Genomic DNA, 19,432 nt, shown 5'->3' with positions numbered 1-19,432 from the left:
CCTAACCTAACCTAGCCACCAGCTTTCTGCCCTGAGTCGGGGTGGGTAGATTTGGTTACTATAATACATGTAAGGAACAGGGCGAGTGTTTTCTGGCACTGTGCGGGCCCCTCAAGCCCTCCACCGGCCCGGCGCTAACCAAATCTACCCACCCCGACATTTTTAGCCACGGGCCTGCGGTTACACTTAAGTTTAGCCGGCTAAAGATAGAACAAACTAACATTAACACCTCGTCGAAAATAAACCTAAGTTTAGCCGGCTAATCTTAAGTTTATGTTCTCACCTACCTTTAGCCGTGACATATATAAGATTTATCGACGTCACCATTTAAATTATAAATAAAATAAAATTAAAATAAAAATAACACGCGCCTGTGATTTCAGAATACACGTGGAAAATAAAAACATCGATTCAATTGTAGAGTTTATTAACAAAACATACCTACTCATATAAATATGTAAGCACATGGTTTATAAAAAAACTTTAAAACATTATAAAATAGGCTCAGACAGATAGATACATAATATTATATTAGACACTGATATTTATAAATAAAAATAACATGGAAAAGAGGCTGCATACAATTAGATACCGTGAAATTTTTTGAATGCAATATACTTCTGAAAATATATAATTATTTATACATAAATAAATTAGTTTCCAAAGGCGAGTTTGTAGCTGACATCGGTTGGTCGTTTCGGAATCTTGCTGTCCACCTCCACCAGGATTGGAGAATCATCAGGTCGGGCTGGTTTTGAGGAGCAGCTCTTGTGTGAGATTGGGAACACGTAATTAATGTCCACGTCGTATCTATTAAAATGTTTTTAGTTTACTGTAATTGTTCATTTTAAAGAGTCTATATGAAAAAAATTCAAAAAAATAAAATTTGGAAGTAAATAATTTACAATGATAAAATTAATTTAAATAATTATAGTAGTGAGTTACCAAACAACTGTTTTTATACGTATGCTCTATCACCACCATTCGATTTTTTTTAATTATTGCCTAGTAGGCTTATCAAAAAAAATTATATCGGCTTGGAAGAAAATTCGAAAATTATTGACATTACCTATTCGATGCGACATACAATTCGTTTTAATATTAATATACTCTACCTTGGCAGTTTATCCCGTAAGTACGCCATCACGTTTTTCGGCAGTCCCGTGGTCCTGGACAGCACGAACGCTGTCAAGTACCTGGCGCCTTCTCTTTGTTCAGCACAATGCAATAGCAGTGCCCACGTTTTGTACTCTGTGTCTAACACGTAGGTGTTGTAAATGCCGTCATCTGTAACAATAATAATTGCAAAAATTGTTAATTAGCTAGGACCTCTTTAAATGAAAAAGTTATGGAATAGCGATATGAAATAAGTACCTAGTGATATAAAACAAAAGATACTACTTATTACATGTAAGAAAGCCTTTGAACAAACTCAGGTTTTTGTTGGTGATTTTTCACATAATTGTAGCCTTGGTAATATGTATATGGCCTCTTTATTATTTACTTAATATTAGTTTCATTTTATCTAATAACTTTTATTTATTAGCATTCCAAACCTTCCTATCCCTTGAACCAAAACCTAGCCTTTCAAACAGAATACCCAATGAATAGAGCCTGAGTGACAGCATATAAAGGCTTACACGTCTGTTCGGAGTGTGTCCAGTGTGCGGGCTCATTGAGGTCGATCCTCCACGTGATGTTCCCATACAGGTTCTCGCCTATAGGGTCGTCTGCAAAGCGGTAGGTGAAGTTCATTGTGACGCCCGGAGTCCATTCTATTGTCCCGTCTGAAAGAGGTATTGTGAATTGCGTTGCGTATCAAATGGTCGTAACTCGTAATAATATGTAGTATGTTATACATTTCAAGATATTTGACAAAATTTAAGCATATTTATTACAGTAAAGTAGAGCAATGTAGAGCCAAGCATTTACTTGTTATTATTAATATATTGATGTAACTTTTTACGACGAGCTACATCCCTGCTAATAAAGATAACTTCACTTAAACATTGTACTCATCTTTGTTCAATATATAGAAATGTAAATAATGCCTTTATTTGAAGAATTTGATTAAAAAAAATTCTCATTTGTTTTATAATCGCAAAAATTCCTTAAAAGTTAAGGAAGAATCGATCAGTAGATAGAAATCAATACTCTAATTGAAAATTACCTTCAGCTTGAACATGGTCTTCCGCGTTAAAAACAGCGCGCATGCAACTGTACGACAACGCTTCCTCAGCACTCGCGTAATATTCCACCACAAACCAATCGCCTAACATCTGTAAAAAACAATAATTTTAATGAGGTTATATACCTAATAATATGTACCTATAATACCAAGATACTTTTTACTCATCATGAAGATTGTAGTGAAGAAGCTATCATACTAAGCTTCATATTTTTCTTTGAACTTCAATATAGAACTAGTGTTAAAAATTGTTAAAAAAATATATTAAATCAACTCTTTCATTAAAACTAATGGACAAAAGATTAGGCAGACCTATAATATGGTGGTATTTAAAATAAATATTTTTAATATATTTAAAATTATATTGCTATTGCCTGGATGTTTGAAAATTTAAGAAACGTAAACTGATCAAATGAATAGCAGGTTTGTCTTAAGAAAAGATTGCTATTAGTTTATGTTCAGGCGTATTATATTTACTTTGTTGGCTCAACAATAATTAAGAATAAATACCAAGATTAGAAACAATAAATCCGATATAGATTCATTACAGTAAAAGTTAATTGATTATATCTATTCGTAGTTGTTATAATTATCTTCTCTTTCATTAATTTTATGCGGAAGTCGATCTCCGAATTGTTCCAAATAAATAATTCATCAAAATGAATAAAATAACATCCCATAAAATACTGCTGCATAATGACAAATAGATATCATTATTCTCATGCAAATAAAGTGAACATTTAATGCAAGTAGCGATCTCTCTTTTGGCTGATCCTTTTAAACAATAACGGAGGCTTATTCATAATAATATTTAGCATAACAATAGTTGTATGTTTAGCCGGTTGACATCTCAATGTAGCTATTAGCATAGATTATACAACGATATACTTATTACAGTCGTTAAGAAAGCTTACGTTAATCCTTTAAGTGGAGCTGTAAGCCGTTTCACTTTCTATTTTATGGATGATTACATTAGATGTTATCAAGAGATTATTCGTTCGGATACACGTGGGTTAGCAGCTATTCATTTAAACGTGATCATTTATTATTATACTTTCAGTTTTATTATACACTTAGTTATTATAAAAATGTTTACTTTCGAGTTTATGATGGCGAACTTTATAAGCTTTCGATATTTACAGAGTTTTGAATAGGTATGACATTTTTTTTAATCTTCTTGAATTATTTATTTGTCGCATTACTTAATGGAACTTTTAGAAAACATTGTAAACAACTGTAGGAGCACGGAAGAATCTTCTTCGAATGTTGGCTAAGTACAAAGTTTTTACATATAACTTCGGTTATAAATCACACACAAATTTCTGAAGCTTTTAGATACACATGTCTGCCTGCATTCTTCTTAACTTCAGACCTAATTTCACACCAACATAAACAAGAACTTTGATAAACAAATGCATATCAAACACAAATTAGTGAAACAAGTTCGTGAGCTATGCAAATGCTAACCGTTAGATTGCTTATTATTCCATCTAAACGTCGAAACATCAGCAAGCGTGTCAATCTGTCCTTTACTATTGACCTACATAAGTTATTCCTGTCCTGGCAACCCAATTTTACCCCTCAATGAGATTATATGCCGTCAGATAGATAAGGCACACTTTAATGAGCTTTGGACAGAAACGACAGCGGGGTAGAGACAAGATTGGAGCGAAGCTATTCTTTTGGTACAATCATAGTTGATATGAGGCTTAATGTTCAGTAAACAAGTGAGTGTGGATCCCGATCCCAATAGAATCACAATAAAAAAATACATTTGTTATTTTCTTTAATAAAAATATACAGGTAATAAATATAATGATATCATGAGCTTTTAAATAGGCAATGTAACTAACTCAATGTTCAAATCAAGAGATCAAGAGAAAACATTACATTTTGCAGTACCCCGTGATGATGACATGCTATATCAAAAATTTAAATTTCCTAGCAGATGTCTAGCTCTACCTGTTTCAATTTTAAACAATAGCGACTATCCGAGAGATATTTTCCCATTGTCACGTACAATGTAGGTACATGCATCTCATTTAAAATTTGGTTAAGCTATAAATATAGTCAATTATATTTTTATTAGGTATGTGAATATTCTCAAGTCTTAAATTATAACTATACCTATAAACTATGCGAATATTGGACTAAAATAAATTAAAAATGCATGAAAATGCATATTAATTCAATTTACAATCTTGATAATAATTAACTGCAAGTATCTGAGTTCACATTTCGATAATAAAACTAAGTTATCAATTCGCCAAATTATGGCTTTTCAAAACCTAGTCTCAAACTTTTATAAAAATTTGTGTCTAGTGCAATTAAGATATCATCACGAAATAAAGTTGAAAATTAGATTAATAAAACCCGGCCTAAACGTAAACATGTTTCAAGTAAGTGATTAATTAACTTTCTCGATCCAAATAAAGAATATTATAGGCTTCTTAGTTCTTTGAAATATGTAATTAAAATTTTATGAACTACAATCTTAAATTTGAGGAAAAGTAGGAATGTTTTTTATTTGTTACTCTTTATGAAATTTTTCTGAAAGAGCCTTAAACTAAACTAACTACCTAGGTATGCGACAGAAAACCTAATATTTCTAATACCTTGCAATATTACATACATTTTCCAATCAAAACTGTTATGTTATGTTATTGGTTAGGGAGCCAGAAGCAGATTTTATGACCAAGTTCCTCTCAAGCGGTAATTAGTAAAATGCATCAGAGTATAGTATTATAAAGCCTCGTGAACGTCAGCTGGAGCTCGGTTGGGGGGATGAGCGGCTGTAGCCTCCCACGCACGTAGGAAAAAAAAATACATTCATTCATTTCCTCTCAGCTAAAAATTTGTCAAATTGTAGCTAACCCAATATCTCAACGAAAAAAAATAATCAGCTGGTTACAGCATGGTGTATTATACGTCAGCTGGTGGCTCGAACATGAAAAAAAAAAAATTATTTTCCGTGATTTCCTCTCAAACAAAAATTTACCTGATGATAGCTTATATGTAACTGTGGATAAATATATAAGTCAGCTGGCTGTATCTTGGTGGAAAAACCGTCAGCTGATACTTTGAAACTTATTACATAGGAGTTAGACAGAAGCATCTATTGCCAATTTATATGCATCAGCTGACTAGATTTTCCTCAACTTATTGCTAGCTGATTCTTTTATTTATCGCATCAATATATTTTTAACACTCTCACTCACAAATTTTCATCTGAGAGGAAATGACGATATCTTTATGGAGTTTCTTGCCGGTTCTTCTCCATAGATACTGCTTTCCGAATCGGTGGTAAATTTAAAGAATGTAATGACGATTCAAAAGTGCTTCTGGAAGAAGTCTAATTGAATAAATAAATGTTTGAGTTTGAGTTTGAGTTTAATTATTCGACATTACGCTTCAATATAAGAGTTGAGTTGAAATAAACATTCAGTATCAATATTTTTGAAACGAATAAGTATGTAATCAAATAATTTTATATATTTAAATAATTAAATAATCAATTAGCAATAAATGAACTAGTTACTCGATAAATAATATTTATTATATAAACTTGATAAAAAATTATAATGAGATTTATTCGTTTTCGCTCTGACAACCCTCCATGGGTTTTTATCTTCCATATATTCCTTAATGCTGTAATAGGCTCTCTGAACTCATACGTTTTTTACATAATTTTTAAATTTAGCACTACTAAACTCTTTAATACTATGAGGAATTCTGTTGTAAAAAAGTATACCTTGGCCCATAAATTAATTTTTAACTTTAGCTAACCGGTAAAATGGCATTTCAATTTTATTTCTGTTCCTTGTGCCATAACGGTGTCTTATCTCCTACTCTTGTGTGTAAGTCTGCGTTTTTGTGTACATATAAAATATTATTAAATATATACTGTGATGGTACAGTGAGGATACCAGTATTCTTAAAGAGATCTCTTAGTGAGTCCCTAGCACGTAAATTATAATATATAGAGCGTATGGCTCTTTTCTGTAATATAAAATATATAGTTTCTATATCTGCAGCCCTGCCCAGAATTCCATAGGACATAATGCTATGAAAGTAGCTAAAATAAACCAATCTAGCCGTGTCTTCATCGGTGAGATGCCTTATTCTTCGAACTGCATATGCAGCTGAACTAAGCTTAGCAGCGGTGGTGGCAACATGGGCCCCCCATTGTAGCTTCTCATCTAGTGTCAAACCAATCACAAGAAAAACAGTGGAATCCACAGGGTATAATACCTCCCCGTTTAAAATAATATCCCTTTTCACCTTTTTTACATTTGGAAGGATAAATTCTACACAATTTGTTTTTTTTTTGCATTTAATAATAAATTATTAGCAGTGAACCAATTGGATATGCGTAAAAGAGCAGAGTTTATTATATTGTTTTTTTTATCGAGTAACTAGTTCATTTATTGCTAATTGATTATTTAATTATTTAAATATATAAAATTATTTGATTACATACTTATTCGTTTCAAAAATATTGATACTGAATGTTTATTTCAACTCAACTCTTATATTGAAGCGTAATGTCGAATAATTAAAGATATCGTCATTTCCTCTCAGATGAAAATTTGTGAGTGAGAGTGTTAAAAATATATTGATGCGATAAATAAAAGAATCAGCTAGCAATAAGTTGAGGAAAATCTAGTCAGCTGATGCATATAAATTGGCAATAGATGCTTCTGTCTAACTCCTATGTAATAAGTTTCAAAGTATCAGCTGACGGTTTTTCCACCAAGATACAGCCAGCTGACTTATATATTTATCCACAGTTACATATAAGCTATCATCAGGTAAATTTTTGTTTGAGAGGAAATCACGGAAAATAATATTTTTTTTTTCATGTTCGAGCCACCAGCTGACGTATAATACACCATGCTGTAACCAGCTGATTATTTTTTTTCGTTGAGATATTGGGTTAGCTACAATTTGACAAATTTTTAGCTGAGAGGAAATGAATGAATGTATTTTTTTTCCTACGTGCGTGGGAGGCTACAACCGCTCACCCCCCCAACCGAGCGCCAGCTGACGTTCACGAGGCTTTATAATACTATACTCTGATGCTTCTGACGAATTATCTCTTGAGAGGAAATAATGAACCCAATTTGCACCTGGCTCCCTAACTATATGTCAACCAATTCTTTCAATTTATGTAAAAAGGTAAAGAGGCACTTAAGCTAATGAATACCAAATAATATTAACATAATATAACTTTAAACTCGTTGTATGATGCTTTCACGTATAAGATTAAGTACTTATTGATAAATGAGTAAAGATAGACCTTAATAATACTGACATATTTCGATCAACATTTTTGTATGCAAAAGTATGTAGAGTAGCAAATAATGGTGGAAAATAAACGATTATACGGTTGAAATGAATATTACGTTTGCGTGAACTGTTATCGAACATGCGTCCGGCGCCCACGCAGCACAATGCTTCCACACGCTAACACTTGTATTGTAGTAAAATACATTTTATCACGTTTAGTTCTATTCATTTAAAAAAATGCAGAAAACTTTTCAATTTCGATATTCTTTTACACAGACAGAAGAATAAGTAAAAGTTTGAGATTGGTCTAAGACATTCTTGCAAAGCTCCACTAACCGCAAAAGTTGGATTTTTCTTAAGCTTGATACTGTCCTTTATCCGGTTAGTTCAATAATTTATACTTTAATTGCTGATTAGATCACAGATAGATAGTTCTTAAAACAGAGATGTTACAGATATACGTTATTTGTATAATAGTAGAAAGATCTCACTTAGTAAACGTTACAAAATAAAGTTAAGCATGCGCAATCAGCATTAAAGCTTTGTAAGTTTTTTAATTAAGCTACACTTACTTGAGATAAATCAAAATGTGGAGCGGCGCGGACTTCAGGGCATTTCCTTTTATCCACAATCCTAGCAAAGGCCACACTAACAAGAACAAGCATAAAACAGAAAATTAAATATTTCACCATCTTGCTTACTTTATTACTTGTAAAACTTTTAGTATTTTATGAATTATGTTTTAAAACGTATTATTCATTCGGTAGGCAGTGTTGAACTAACAAAAGGGAATTCTTATCATATTGTATGGAACATTAGTTAATGTTGCCTGGACGCGCTCGGAATCCCATTATCAGGTGCTGTGACTCATATTTTATTTGTATAGATTTTTGTGACTTGTTTTAAATGTCGTTAATCATAGTGAACGCTTTCTAATACATATTTTCCATTATACAGTTAATTTTGTTTGGAATTTTATCTGCCTATTATCTAGATACCTAAATCAATTAATAATTTGTTAAACTTTGAAGTCGGTTCAATATATTTGTCATCTATTCGCATTTTAAAACAAGCATTCGCTTCGAGATACTCAAATATTTTGTATATAGAAGAAAAAGGGATTAGGTATTCATAGTTTGTCGAAAATATGAACTTATTACAAAATAAATTACGTTTTACGAGGACAAACAAATATTTTGTATACACACCGTAAAAGCAATGTACATAACTACATATCAATTTCAATAAACTCAATACCGCCAAAATAAACGAAATTGTATCTGATGAAACGAGTTTCTTATTTTAGTTATTGTTTACATAATATTTCAATAATTACAAATTGTTATCAATTTAAGCCCAAAAATGTTCAAACTTCGTATTATTCACAGCTTTTTCTGATAAACTTCAGTTATCAGTTAGTGTAAACTCATTAATTATGGCATAACCCGTTATCATTAAGTTTTATGGGCTTCATGTGTGATTACTGTGCTAACGCTTAAAATAATTTTGTAATTAAAATTAAGAATGCTACTGATACAGTTTTATGGGGAGAAAGTTTATTTTTTGACATAATTGATGGCAGGAATGACACACTAAAGTAATAACGCTATAAAGTTATATGTTATTTTTCTGTTCATAGGAAAACAAAGACATAATATTATAGTTTGTATTCTTTATTAAATGCAAACAGCTAATGAGGCTCTACCTTCTTGTTAATGATTAATTACTCTCGTATTCGTTTGCACCTTTGTAGTAACTATGTCTCTGTGTCGAAGTTTCAATATTGGTTTAGAATAATTATTGGTCTGTAATATAACTACCATATCATTCGTATTACAATTTTCAAAGTAAATATTTATCATTTAGTTATAATGAATGAATGAAAATTAATGTCGATTATAACATACCGCACATTAAAACAAAATTAAAAGGAATTGAAGACGTCTCGTTTTCATATTACCTTATATTTTGTTAGAAATGGCAAACATAAAATCAGTGATTGCTGCAAACACTGCAAATTAGCAAATAGCACTTAATTTCACGTATAGAAAACGTTGGTGGCGATGCTTCAAGTCCATATTTATTTGAGCTACATAAGCACAGGTGTGATCGTAGACTGGTTTGTAAGTATTAGCAAAATTTGTGTCATTACAACTAGTTTTATATAACCTACTTTTATATAAAACATTTTTTGTGAGCGGCCGACGAGCAAAGTTCACGAGTACAACTTCTTTATATTGTGTTTTCCTGTAGCTATTAATAATTAAGGATGAAAATCCACCATCAATTGATTTTAAATACCAAAAAAGTAATGAAAGATTTAATGTGTGGGATACAGCAACTTCTTCAAGATAACATGGACTTATGTGAACTAAGATAGGTACCATGGATGACCAAGAATCTAAGTAAGTAGATTAACGTAAAGGGTACCTGCGGTTATTATTTCTTCTGTCCGCACGAAGCCGTGTGAAAGGCTCTGTTTCAACATTGTACAGTCACCAACCATAAATAAAATATTAGTGATGTCATTCTTACATTGTTAGATATTGGTAGTGTCGTCACGTCTTCTGAGTAATAGTTTTTATTCCAGCTCTTTGATACTTAATGTTAACATTAAACTATCAAACACACTTTGCATCTTTATCCTTATATTGTAAAATTTTGTTTGTAAAATTGCTTCTGATATCCTTATATTGTAAAATTAAAAATTTGTGTGCAATAAAGAATATATAACTATAACTATAACATCTTATATCTACCTATAGTCTAAACTCAATATATTAAAACGTAAACATATACATACGTGAAATATAAAACGACATAATGCGACCATATAAAAATGTCGTCTTCCCGATTCCTTTCTATTTCAAGTGTCAAAATTTCGTCGTAAGAATGCAGTTATCAGATGGTCGGTTACCGGCGCGAGCGCAGAAAGTGTTTTTACTTTTGCCGGTTGGTTCGCGTTTTCACCTATTCCGTGTTATCTCGAAGCGGTCAGGGGAACGTCTTTATTATTCAAGACAGTGCGTTACTGCGTGTACCACCATGTAAGTAGTTTGTAGACTACATCTACTACTACATCGACCGAATATATTTATTTGAAAGCTTTTTTTATATTTGGAAAACCTTTGTATACAGGGTGTCCCACTATTGGTATACTAAGCGCGAAGGGACTTGTAGTTTTGCATACACTGATCACGTAAAAAATACTTAAACAACAAAATTACGTCAAAATTTTTTTGCTAAATTTTTCCTGAAAATCCATGTTTTCTTCTCTAGCTTCGCGCAGCCGGCATATACCGCTTCTCTAATGTGAGCATTTTGTCTATGAAAACATAATCTTAAACGATATCTCACATGCGGGTGGCAAATTTGGGCGTGTTGCTTGTTAGGGGTTACACATAGAGTTTTAAGAATTTATCTATCCGAAAAAAAAATGCGTCTGGAATTTTATAAGTATTTTTTACGTAGTCAGCGAATGCAAAACTATAACCTCCTTTGATCTTAGTATACCAAAAGTGGGACACCCTGTATAGGTACCGGAAAAAGGTCAGTCTGTATCTCATCGAAATATTTGTAAAAACTTTATGAAAAGTTAAAACACTTACTTATAATAAGTTGCATTGTAATTTCTTCTAACTTATAAGAAATTGTTTATCATATGATTCTACAAATTGTAGGCGCTATGCAAAAGAGGACTATATCGAAGGCTCAATCTTAATCTGCTTCTCATATTATAATAGAATGTAAAATACTTAATTTCATTTCATGGAAATTTAAAAATACATGCTTAGTAATACTATGGTACTCTCTAAATTATTAGTAATTATAATAAATATTTCCTAATTAAATCGGAAATATTAAATAGATATATCCACAGCCAGAGTCTATTAGACCATTAACAACCTATTATACCCAAGATTCGCTCCAGGCAACATTTATGGTATTTAAAAATAATGATATAAAATTATCGTCTCGATAACAACCTACATCTGTCAATTTATAATGTGTAAAATTATATGTTTGTAATAAAAGACATGATTTTGTGGTTAACATGGGAAATTTTATAGTTATTACATTGACAAGCGTTCATTCTTCTAATAGACACGCATTATACTTATATATAATTCTAATCACATACTTAATAATACATATGCGAAGAAAATTGATATCCAACATTCCTCTTACAAGGAGTGCTTATATATTTAATCATTAAATTATATGTCAGCTTTCCACCACCTGTAAGTCTATTAGATAAGGCATGTTACATTATTAGGTACCTATGTCTAGCAATGAGGTTATAAGAGTTATCTTAAAATTTATTAGAACCTTAGAGGGGTTAAAGTTGCACAAATCGTGAATTATTTTAATTACTTTACTAAAACAAGTGACTACCTATACCAAGAGATTACAATAATCATGTCCATTGTTTTTAGATAAGTATAACACATTTAATGTTTAAACCTCTTACCAAGCTTAACATTTGTAGAGCCAATAAATATTTATTGAAGTAAAACTTCTTTAGGCGCGACTAGGGAGTAACTCAGATTTTTTTTCTGACGGAAGTAACGCTTACTATAGTCTGTGTAGTTTCCGCCATTTAAAAATAATAATTCTGATTGGTTGTAAGTATATGTCATATACTACACGCTTCTTGACTTATACGCCAGCTAGTGGCAAATATCATAATCAATTAGGATTATTTATTTTCAAATTCAACAGTTTTAAAAACATTATTTTAAATTGCAATTTTTTTTTAAATCTCTAAATATTACTTGTTTATTTATTACTTTTAAAATAAGTAAATTAAAAATAAAAATAAACATGTTGCGGATTATAATCAATCTATTTTAAATATTGCTGAAGACAAAGTAGTATCCATAGCAACAGATATGTATATAGGTTGTCATTCAGTTGAACAAGAAGCATATGTACGCCAACAATTTCATAAAATGTCAGTTATTGATACAGGAGGATCGCCTTATGAAATCATATTAGTTCTTAACAAATTTTACATTATTACAACCAATATTGATGTATCTGATGGCTTAGCCAACGGTTGTGTTGGAAAGTTAGTGTATATTGAACGTGATGACAGTGATAACATCATACGCTTATGGCTTGAGTTTCCTGGTAAGATAGGAGAGAAAATTAGGAAAAAAGCTGCCCATCATATTCAAACTCTAAACATTAGTAGAACAGCAGTCCCAATTTTACGAAGATCGTCATCTGTAGCAATGAATAGAAATAAGACAATATTTGCAAAGAGAAATCACTTTCCATTAGTATCTGCTTGTGCGCTTACAATACATAAGTCTCAAGGTGGTACTTTTGATCAAATCGTTTATGAATACAATAAAAGTCACAGTCAGCAGCTGTTATATGTAGCATTATCACGAGTAACTGATATAAATGGATTGTTCATTGTCTCAAACACCGATGACAACAAATTTTATCATGGAAGAAAGCGTCCAGGGGGAATAGTTGATTTACAGTGTGAATTTGAAAGACTTTCAAATTCTCGCCTAATAACACAACAGGAAGAATTATATAACCTTGTAAATGAGAGTAACATTACACTATTTTCCTTCAACTGCCAAAGTTTACGTGCTCATGTTTCTGATCTGAATGATAAAGTATTAAAAAGGTCCACATTGCTGTTATTTTCCGAAACTTGGATGAAAAATGACGAACAAATTCTTATTGAAAATTTTTATTGCGTTACCCAATACAAACGACCCAACTCAACTGCTGGTGGAGTAGCTGTATATCATTCATCTACAGATACACTGAACAATGTAACACCAATTCAAAATATTTCACCAACTATATTATCACAAATTTCCGATGAGGTTTCACAAATTGGTGACATCGCCTTGGTTCGATGTGTTAATACGAATGACCAACCTGTGATTATCGTTGTTATTTATATTTCTACAAATACTAGCCTGACAAATATCATAAAATTTATTCATCAGCAATTACTTCACTTCACAATTGAAGGTTCTCGACTTTTAAATAGTAATTATCATGAATTACCGATGATTCTAACTGGAGATTTTAATGTTAATTTTCGCTCTCAGGAATCTCAGCCGTTAATTGATTTTTTAGAAGAAAATTTTGATTTATCTATGAATACTTCTCGACTTCATTCAACAACGCGTTTCGGTACAACGATAGATGCTGTATTTTCAAGAAAAGTAGCAAATTTAGAGAGTAAAATTTATGTTTCACATTATAGTTACCACAAACCTATAATTTCGTACGTAAGAAATTATGATGACATTCAATTACCTGTTTCGAATGAATAATATTAATATAACATTTAAATAATCTTTGTAAAGCACATGAATAATAAATATAATTAAATTATAATATAATATTTATTTATTTAAGTTAATATTTAAACATTTCAGTGATATATGTCGTCAACGCCAAAGAAGTTTTACTTCAATCGCGCGTAAAGGTTACACGCACACACTTTTTTTCCGAAGTTACATGTCTACAACTTCATACACTCTGCGAACAGAATCAGTTGCGAATCTAAATTAGTTTGTGCCGTAGGAATCACAATCGATGCGTTTTTGTGGCAAACCTATAGTAAACAGAGCACGTACAGTCTGCGCTTTCCTAGCATTCCTCTAACTACAAATTATACAAACACTGTGTTAAATTGTTTGCTTTTAGTTTTACTTCTACCTTTGTGAATTTTCACAAGAAATTGTATGCCGGTGAGATTATGAGCTACACATTTGACCTTCGAGCTTATAGTTTGCCAAAGCGTAGCTTTTTCGAAAATTATCACAAATTTTAATAAAAAAAATGGCAGCGACGAAAGAAGTATTAAATGAAGATATCGTACACTTAAAATGTATGTTTCGCCAATAAATATTTTATAGCCCATAAAATGTATCTCTCAACCGAATAATGAGAGCTTTTCCATTTCTTTTACGTTGATTAACTATTTTCTAAAAAGAACTAGTTCCTTGAATGATCAAAGATATTGTGACCTCAACAATTTTAATATGTATAATGGTTGTCACCAGGGGTTTATGAAAATCAATTATTCAATTAAAAATCAATAATAATGAAGTTTCTGTTTAATAGGATAAGTATTTAATTAAAACTTTTTAAACATATTATAATCCATTCACTATTCCCAAGCTGCATTCAATTACTCAATGATCCTGTTTATATCATGAATATAAATAAACTTAATTATTCAAATGACAGCAATTATTATTATTAATTAATTACCTAAATGAATTTATAATTTATTATCATTATTCTTATAACATATTTTTATACACGTTAAAATAAGTTATTTATTTATTCATGTTAATAACAATGTTTAATAATATACAAATACTAGCGGTCCGCCCTGGCTTCGCCCGTGGTACATATGAAAAATAGATGTTGGCCGATTCTCAGACTTACCCGATATGCACAGAAAATTTCATGAGAATCGGTCCACCCGTTTCGGAGGAGTATGCAGACTAACATTGTGACACGAGAATTTTATATATAAGATAAATATTTAATGTTTGTAGTCAAATAAGAATATTAATATGAAACTAACCGTGAACGGAAATAACCTTGACTAAATAATTTAGACCTATTGATGTGTGTCAACGGGTTAAATGAGAGAAATTGTATTTAAATAAGCTTTGACACATACATTATGTATACAGTATAATGTAACTACAAGTTTGGGTAAAAATAGAAGAACGAATTTAGCATTCTTACACGCAAACATTGAAAAGTGTGAGAATCGGTAATTAGCTTTGGAATCTTTGGAAGCTTGACTATTGGAAGCTCTTGAATAATTAAACAGATATACCTATGAAGAAATTGAATATGATTTTTTTCGTGGTAATTGCTAAAATTCAAGACTATAATATGCACGATTGAAACGTTCATTGTTTCAATATTTTACTTCGTTTATAGTTCTATTATAAAACATCTATCTACATAGCTTTATTATCTATTTCTTACTAACGTTCGCAGTAATATTTTAGTGTGCTATAACTTAGATGTTCCAGTTTTGTCACGTTTGAAGTATTCACTTATATTTCATGTGTATAAAAGTATATATATTAGAGTAATAAATACGTAGATTATATTTATTGCTTCCGCGGCCCTCACACAGGCTGATAAACTTTCGTTTTACTTTAGAGAAATTACTTTTCAATACCATTATGAATGTTCTTGATAGTAAATCAAAATAATTACATGTGCCCAAATGTTTGGAGCGAACTAAAAGTTTAGACGAGATTTTTTAAGAGAAAGTAAATCATTTATCGAGTATGGCTATTACAGACCGGTCGTGTTACAGAATGGCTTAACTATTTTCTATGTAACATCATCCATTTGATTATTATAGCGTTAATATTCGCGCATACTCTCTCCTATTATATGTAGATGATTCTTAATCGAAATAACACTAACGATTGTAGATTGTTTTGTAATTTATAGTTTTGTTCGTGTTAATTATGTAAATCTAGAATCAATAAGATATACTAATTTGATTCCCTAATTGAGGATGCATTTTTAATCAACAGACGACGATCAAAATGATGAGATTTTATTTCGAAATAGGAAATTAATATCTTTTTAAGAGTTCTGATTTGGATACAAGTTACATCACACTAACCTTATAATATTCAGCTACCTTTTATATAGCTATATGATTATTGTCGAACATACATTATATTATATATACACGTTCAACCTACACAGCAGATAAATAGCCAACATTTCGACTCAAATATGAACGTATCAAGCTGAATTCTATACTACCGAATTCACACTCAAAATATTGATATTCAGGTGTTAAACACGCGTGCACTTACAACCTAAATAAAATAAAATTTGATCCACGACAATCCGGAATGCTAATCGGTGAGAACGCAGCGCGAATGGTTAAATACGGTTAAATAAATAAAATTGTGTTGGAGTAAAAATGTGTGTCAGTGTGTTGTGCTCCGTGTGTGTCCGGCTGAGGCTAGGGCTTGCTGGTAGGTACTTGCAATTATTATGTTGAAGGCTAGGAAGAGATAAAGAGATGACATAAAATTCGATGATATTATGTGACGCGCTAACACGAATTTAGGCACGTTGTCTGCAGTTGGAACAATTAGGGGATGACGATGATTATTATCTGTGAAAAAAATAAATTAAATGAAAACTCCTTATACATTTTATGTTCATTAATACGTATTTCGTACATATATTTGTTGCTCAATATGTTTTTTAGCATTTCCTGCTTCCTGGAGTATCTTTCTAACTAAAAAGAGATCCGTTTTTTCCTTCCATAAGAGGACACGGGATAACAATTAATATTGCTATGCTTGTAATGAGGTTTTGGAACAAATTAATGGAAAGGTGATAAATGGTTAGTGTTATAGTAGAGCGAATGTGATGTGACTTTTGTTCCTGAATTAAATTAAGTTTAGTCTAGTACCTACTAGTAGGGACCTGAAAGTTATAAATTGTCTATTAATGGGAACAGTGTAACATAAATGATCATAAATCTAACCTGAACGTAGAAGACAAATGGAAAATATCTCGAACTGAAATGTGTTGTTGGAAAACTCTGGAAACTAAAGAGATTTATTTTGTAAATGTATAGATAATTCATAAATCGTAATATTAAGTTTATGTATGTACTTGCGCATAGTTGAAAAATATTCGTTATGCTTTTGTTTTTAATTTTGAATGGAATTAATATTTTGGCACAGAATACAGCTAAAAGCTACAGAACGGACACTCCGCCTCCCGCCAAAATTAAACACTTACCTCACCCCGCACGATCAGTCTAAAAATTGTCCACATTTTTCTACAGGGACGATACGCAACGAAGATTGACAACATTAATCAAATTGACTTAAAGTAAGTTTATTATTTTGGATTTGTGATTATCGTTTTTCGTAGAAAATGGTTAAATATTGCGCTGTTTACGGATGTATTTCATCAGAAAAACGCGAACTTTTTTTACGCTAGTCAAAAATGTGCCAACCATAAAGCGTTAACACACACATTTGCAGTCTCTACAGTGTGACTGTCAAAACGATAATTTTGTATGGAGTGTCCGGGGTGTGATTTTGGTACCAATAAAATTATACGCAAAGGTCAAAAAAAGATTCAATGAGGTTATAACAGAAATAAAAGTTAAAAATTGAACAAGGAAAAGTATATAAATAATAATAAATAAATACACTTTATTCAGCACCAAGTAAATACACGTAAAAAAAGAAACAGACAATATGTTATAAAGCTAAAAAGGCGGGCTAGGCTATATTAAATTTGATCAAACCCATTAAATTCATACATCATATTTTTTTTAATCAACATAAATATCGCGACTCTTTGCCCGACTGCACCGTTTTCATTTCGACTTGTAAATCATAAACGAATTGCAAATTATTTTAGCATATTAAATTAGAAATGCATATTAATTTCGCAAATTTATCATCGATTATAGCTGCTTATGCCAATATATTCTAAATTTCGCGATTTAACTGCATTTCTGTAATTCAAATAATTATATTTGATGAATCTCTACTCTACATCATTTATTCAAATTAATCGATTAATAATAATTGAGTTTCTGAATTAAATTATTAACTGAGTATTAATTGAAGTTGAGTTAATTGAGTAAACATTAATCCCACCTAAGAAATGAGCTTTGAAGCCAGAAATATTTATTCATGTCAAAAAGTTTATAATCATTTTTAACACAACAAGTTCACTAATAGAATATAATACTATACCCATTATAATATAAAAGAACAAGCGTCACATAATGTTATATTTCCAATGGTGACAATCTAACCTTCACCCTCGGCCAGTAATCAGGGTCAGGAACCACTAAGCCAATTAGCCAATAAACTGTATTGGCGCGAAATAGATCACGTTCAAATGGGGATTTAGATATGTTGGGTCAAATATACACATGAGTCCTTGTAAAGTTGAATCACGTAGGCTAGAATATAGCTTATATAATAAAAATAAATAAAGAAAGCTATCATTTTCATTAGCGATATAAGAAAAAAAAACAGCACATAAAATACGTTCCTAAAGTCACCGTTTTTCATTATTCGGTTGGTCATCAGTTTTATAACATCCATCACAATATAGTTACTAAAAATAATTGAGATTCATTATATTCAACACATTATAAATTATTTTAACTCTATCGTTTTACGACAGAAGTGAAGATTAAAAACACTTAACACACATAGAACACTGTAAAAACTTACCTACCTTTCAATAAAGACCAAATAACATGTGTTATGTTGAATGGTTTCAACTTTCAACCTAAATATTATTTGCACCTCACGAGGGCCCGCAAAAAGGTCAAAGAAATACGCTAAAATTACTTTTGATGTATGATAATTACAATCTATACTATAATATTATAAAGCTGAAGAGTTTGTTTGTTTGAATGCGCTAATCTTGAGACTGGTCCGATTTGAAAAATTCTTTCGGTTTTAGAAAGCCCATTTATCAAGGAAGGCTATAGACTATATAATATCATCATGCTAAGACTAACAGGAGCAGAGCAATGCGGGTAAAACCGCGGGGCACAGCTAGTGTACAATAAAACTGATCTCAGTCGATGGGTGTGTCTGTCCTCGTTATCAACTTAACGCCGTCCTCCATTTTTCTTTGAATACATTTAACTTATTTTCGAGTTCGCGTTTTAATGTCAATGACACTATTAAAGATCTTAATTGATTTATAATTATATAGCGCTTATTTATAGGCATTCTTTGCAATAATCATATTTTTTAAACATTAATATTTTGTTTACGGCAACTCTGGTATGTTTTGTAAACAAACACTAATCGGAGATTAGTACTCATTTTAAATTAGTCATTATAAGTTATTATTGATCTATATTAACTGTATTTTTGTTCTATTAACATTGATTTATTGGCCATGGCAATTTTT

At 31.2% G+C, this 19,432-nt stretch overlaps 1 protein-coding gene across 1 annotated transcript; it reads right to left on the bottom strand.

The window, feature by feature from the left end:
* Nucleotides 1–417: 417 nt before the first annotated feature.
* Karl (lipocalin/cytosolic fatty acid-binding protein Karl) lies at nt 418–8,255 on the bottom strand. The gene is made up of 5 exons (XM_090102311.1): nt 8,050–8,255; nt 2,171–2,279; nt 1,641–1,787; nt 1,116–1,287; nt 418–810 (listed from the first exon to the last, which is right to left on the bottom strand). The coding sequence occupies exons 1-5, from the start codon at nt 8,167–8,169 to the stop codon at nt 654–656; spliced, it is 705 nt and encodes a 234-aa protein (XP_089958437.1). The 5' UTR covers nt 8,170–8,255; the 3' UTR covers nt 418–653.
* Between the last annotated feature and the right edge of the window lie 11,177 nt (nt 8,256–19,432).

Source organism: Colias eurytheme, chromosome 5 (genome assembly GCF_061535395.1).
Source record: "Colias eurytheme isolate Ceu_HAF_F1 chromosome 5, ilColEury1 Martin Lab GWU primary, whole genome shotgun sequence".
NCBI classification, from domain to species: domain Eukaryota; kingdom Metazoa; phylum Arthropoda; class Insecta; order Lepidoptera; family Pieridae; genus Colias; species Colias eurytheme.
Note: the sequence above shows the minus strand (reverse complement) of the source record. Positions and strands in the feature narration are given on the sequence as shown.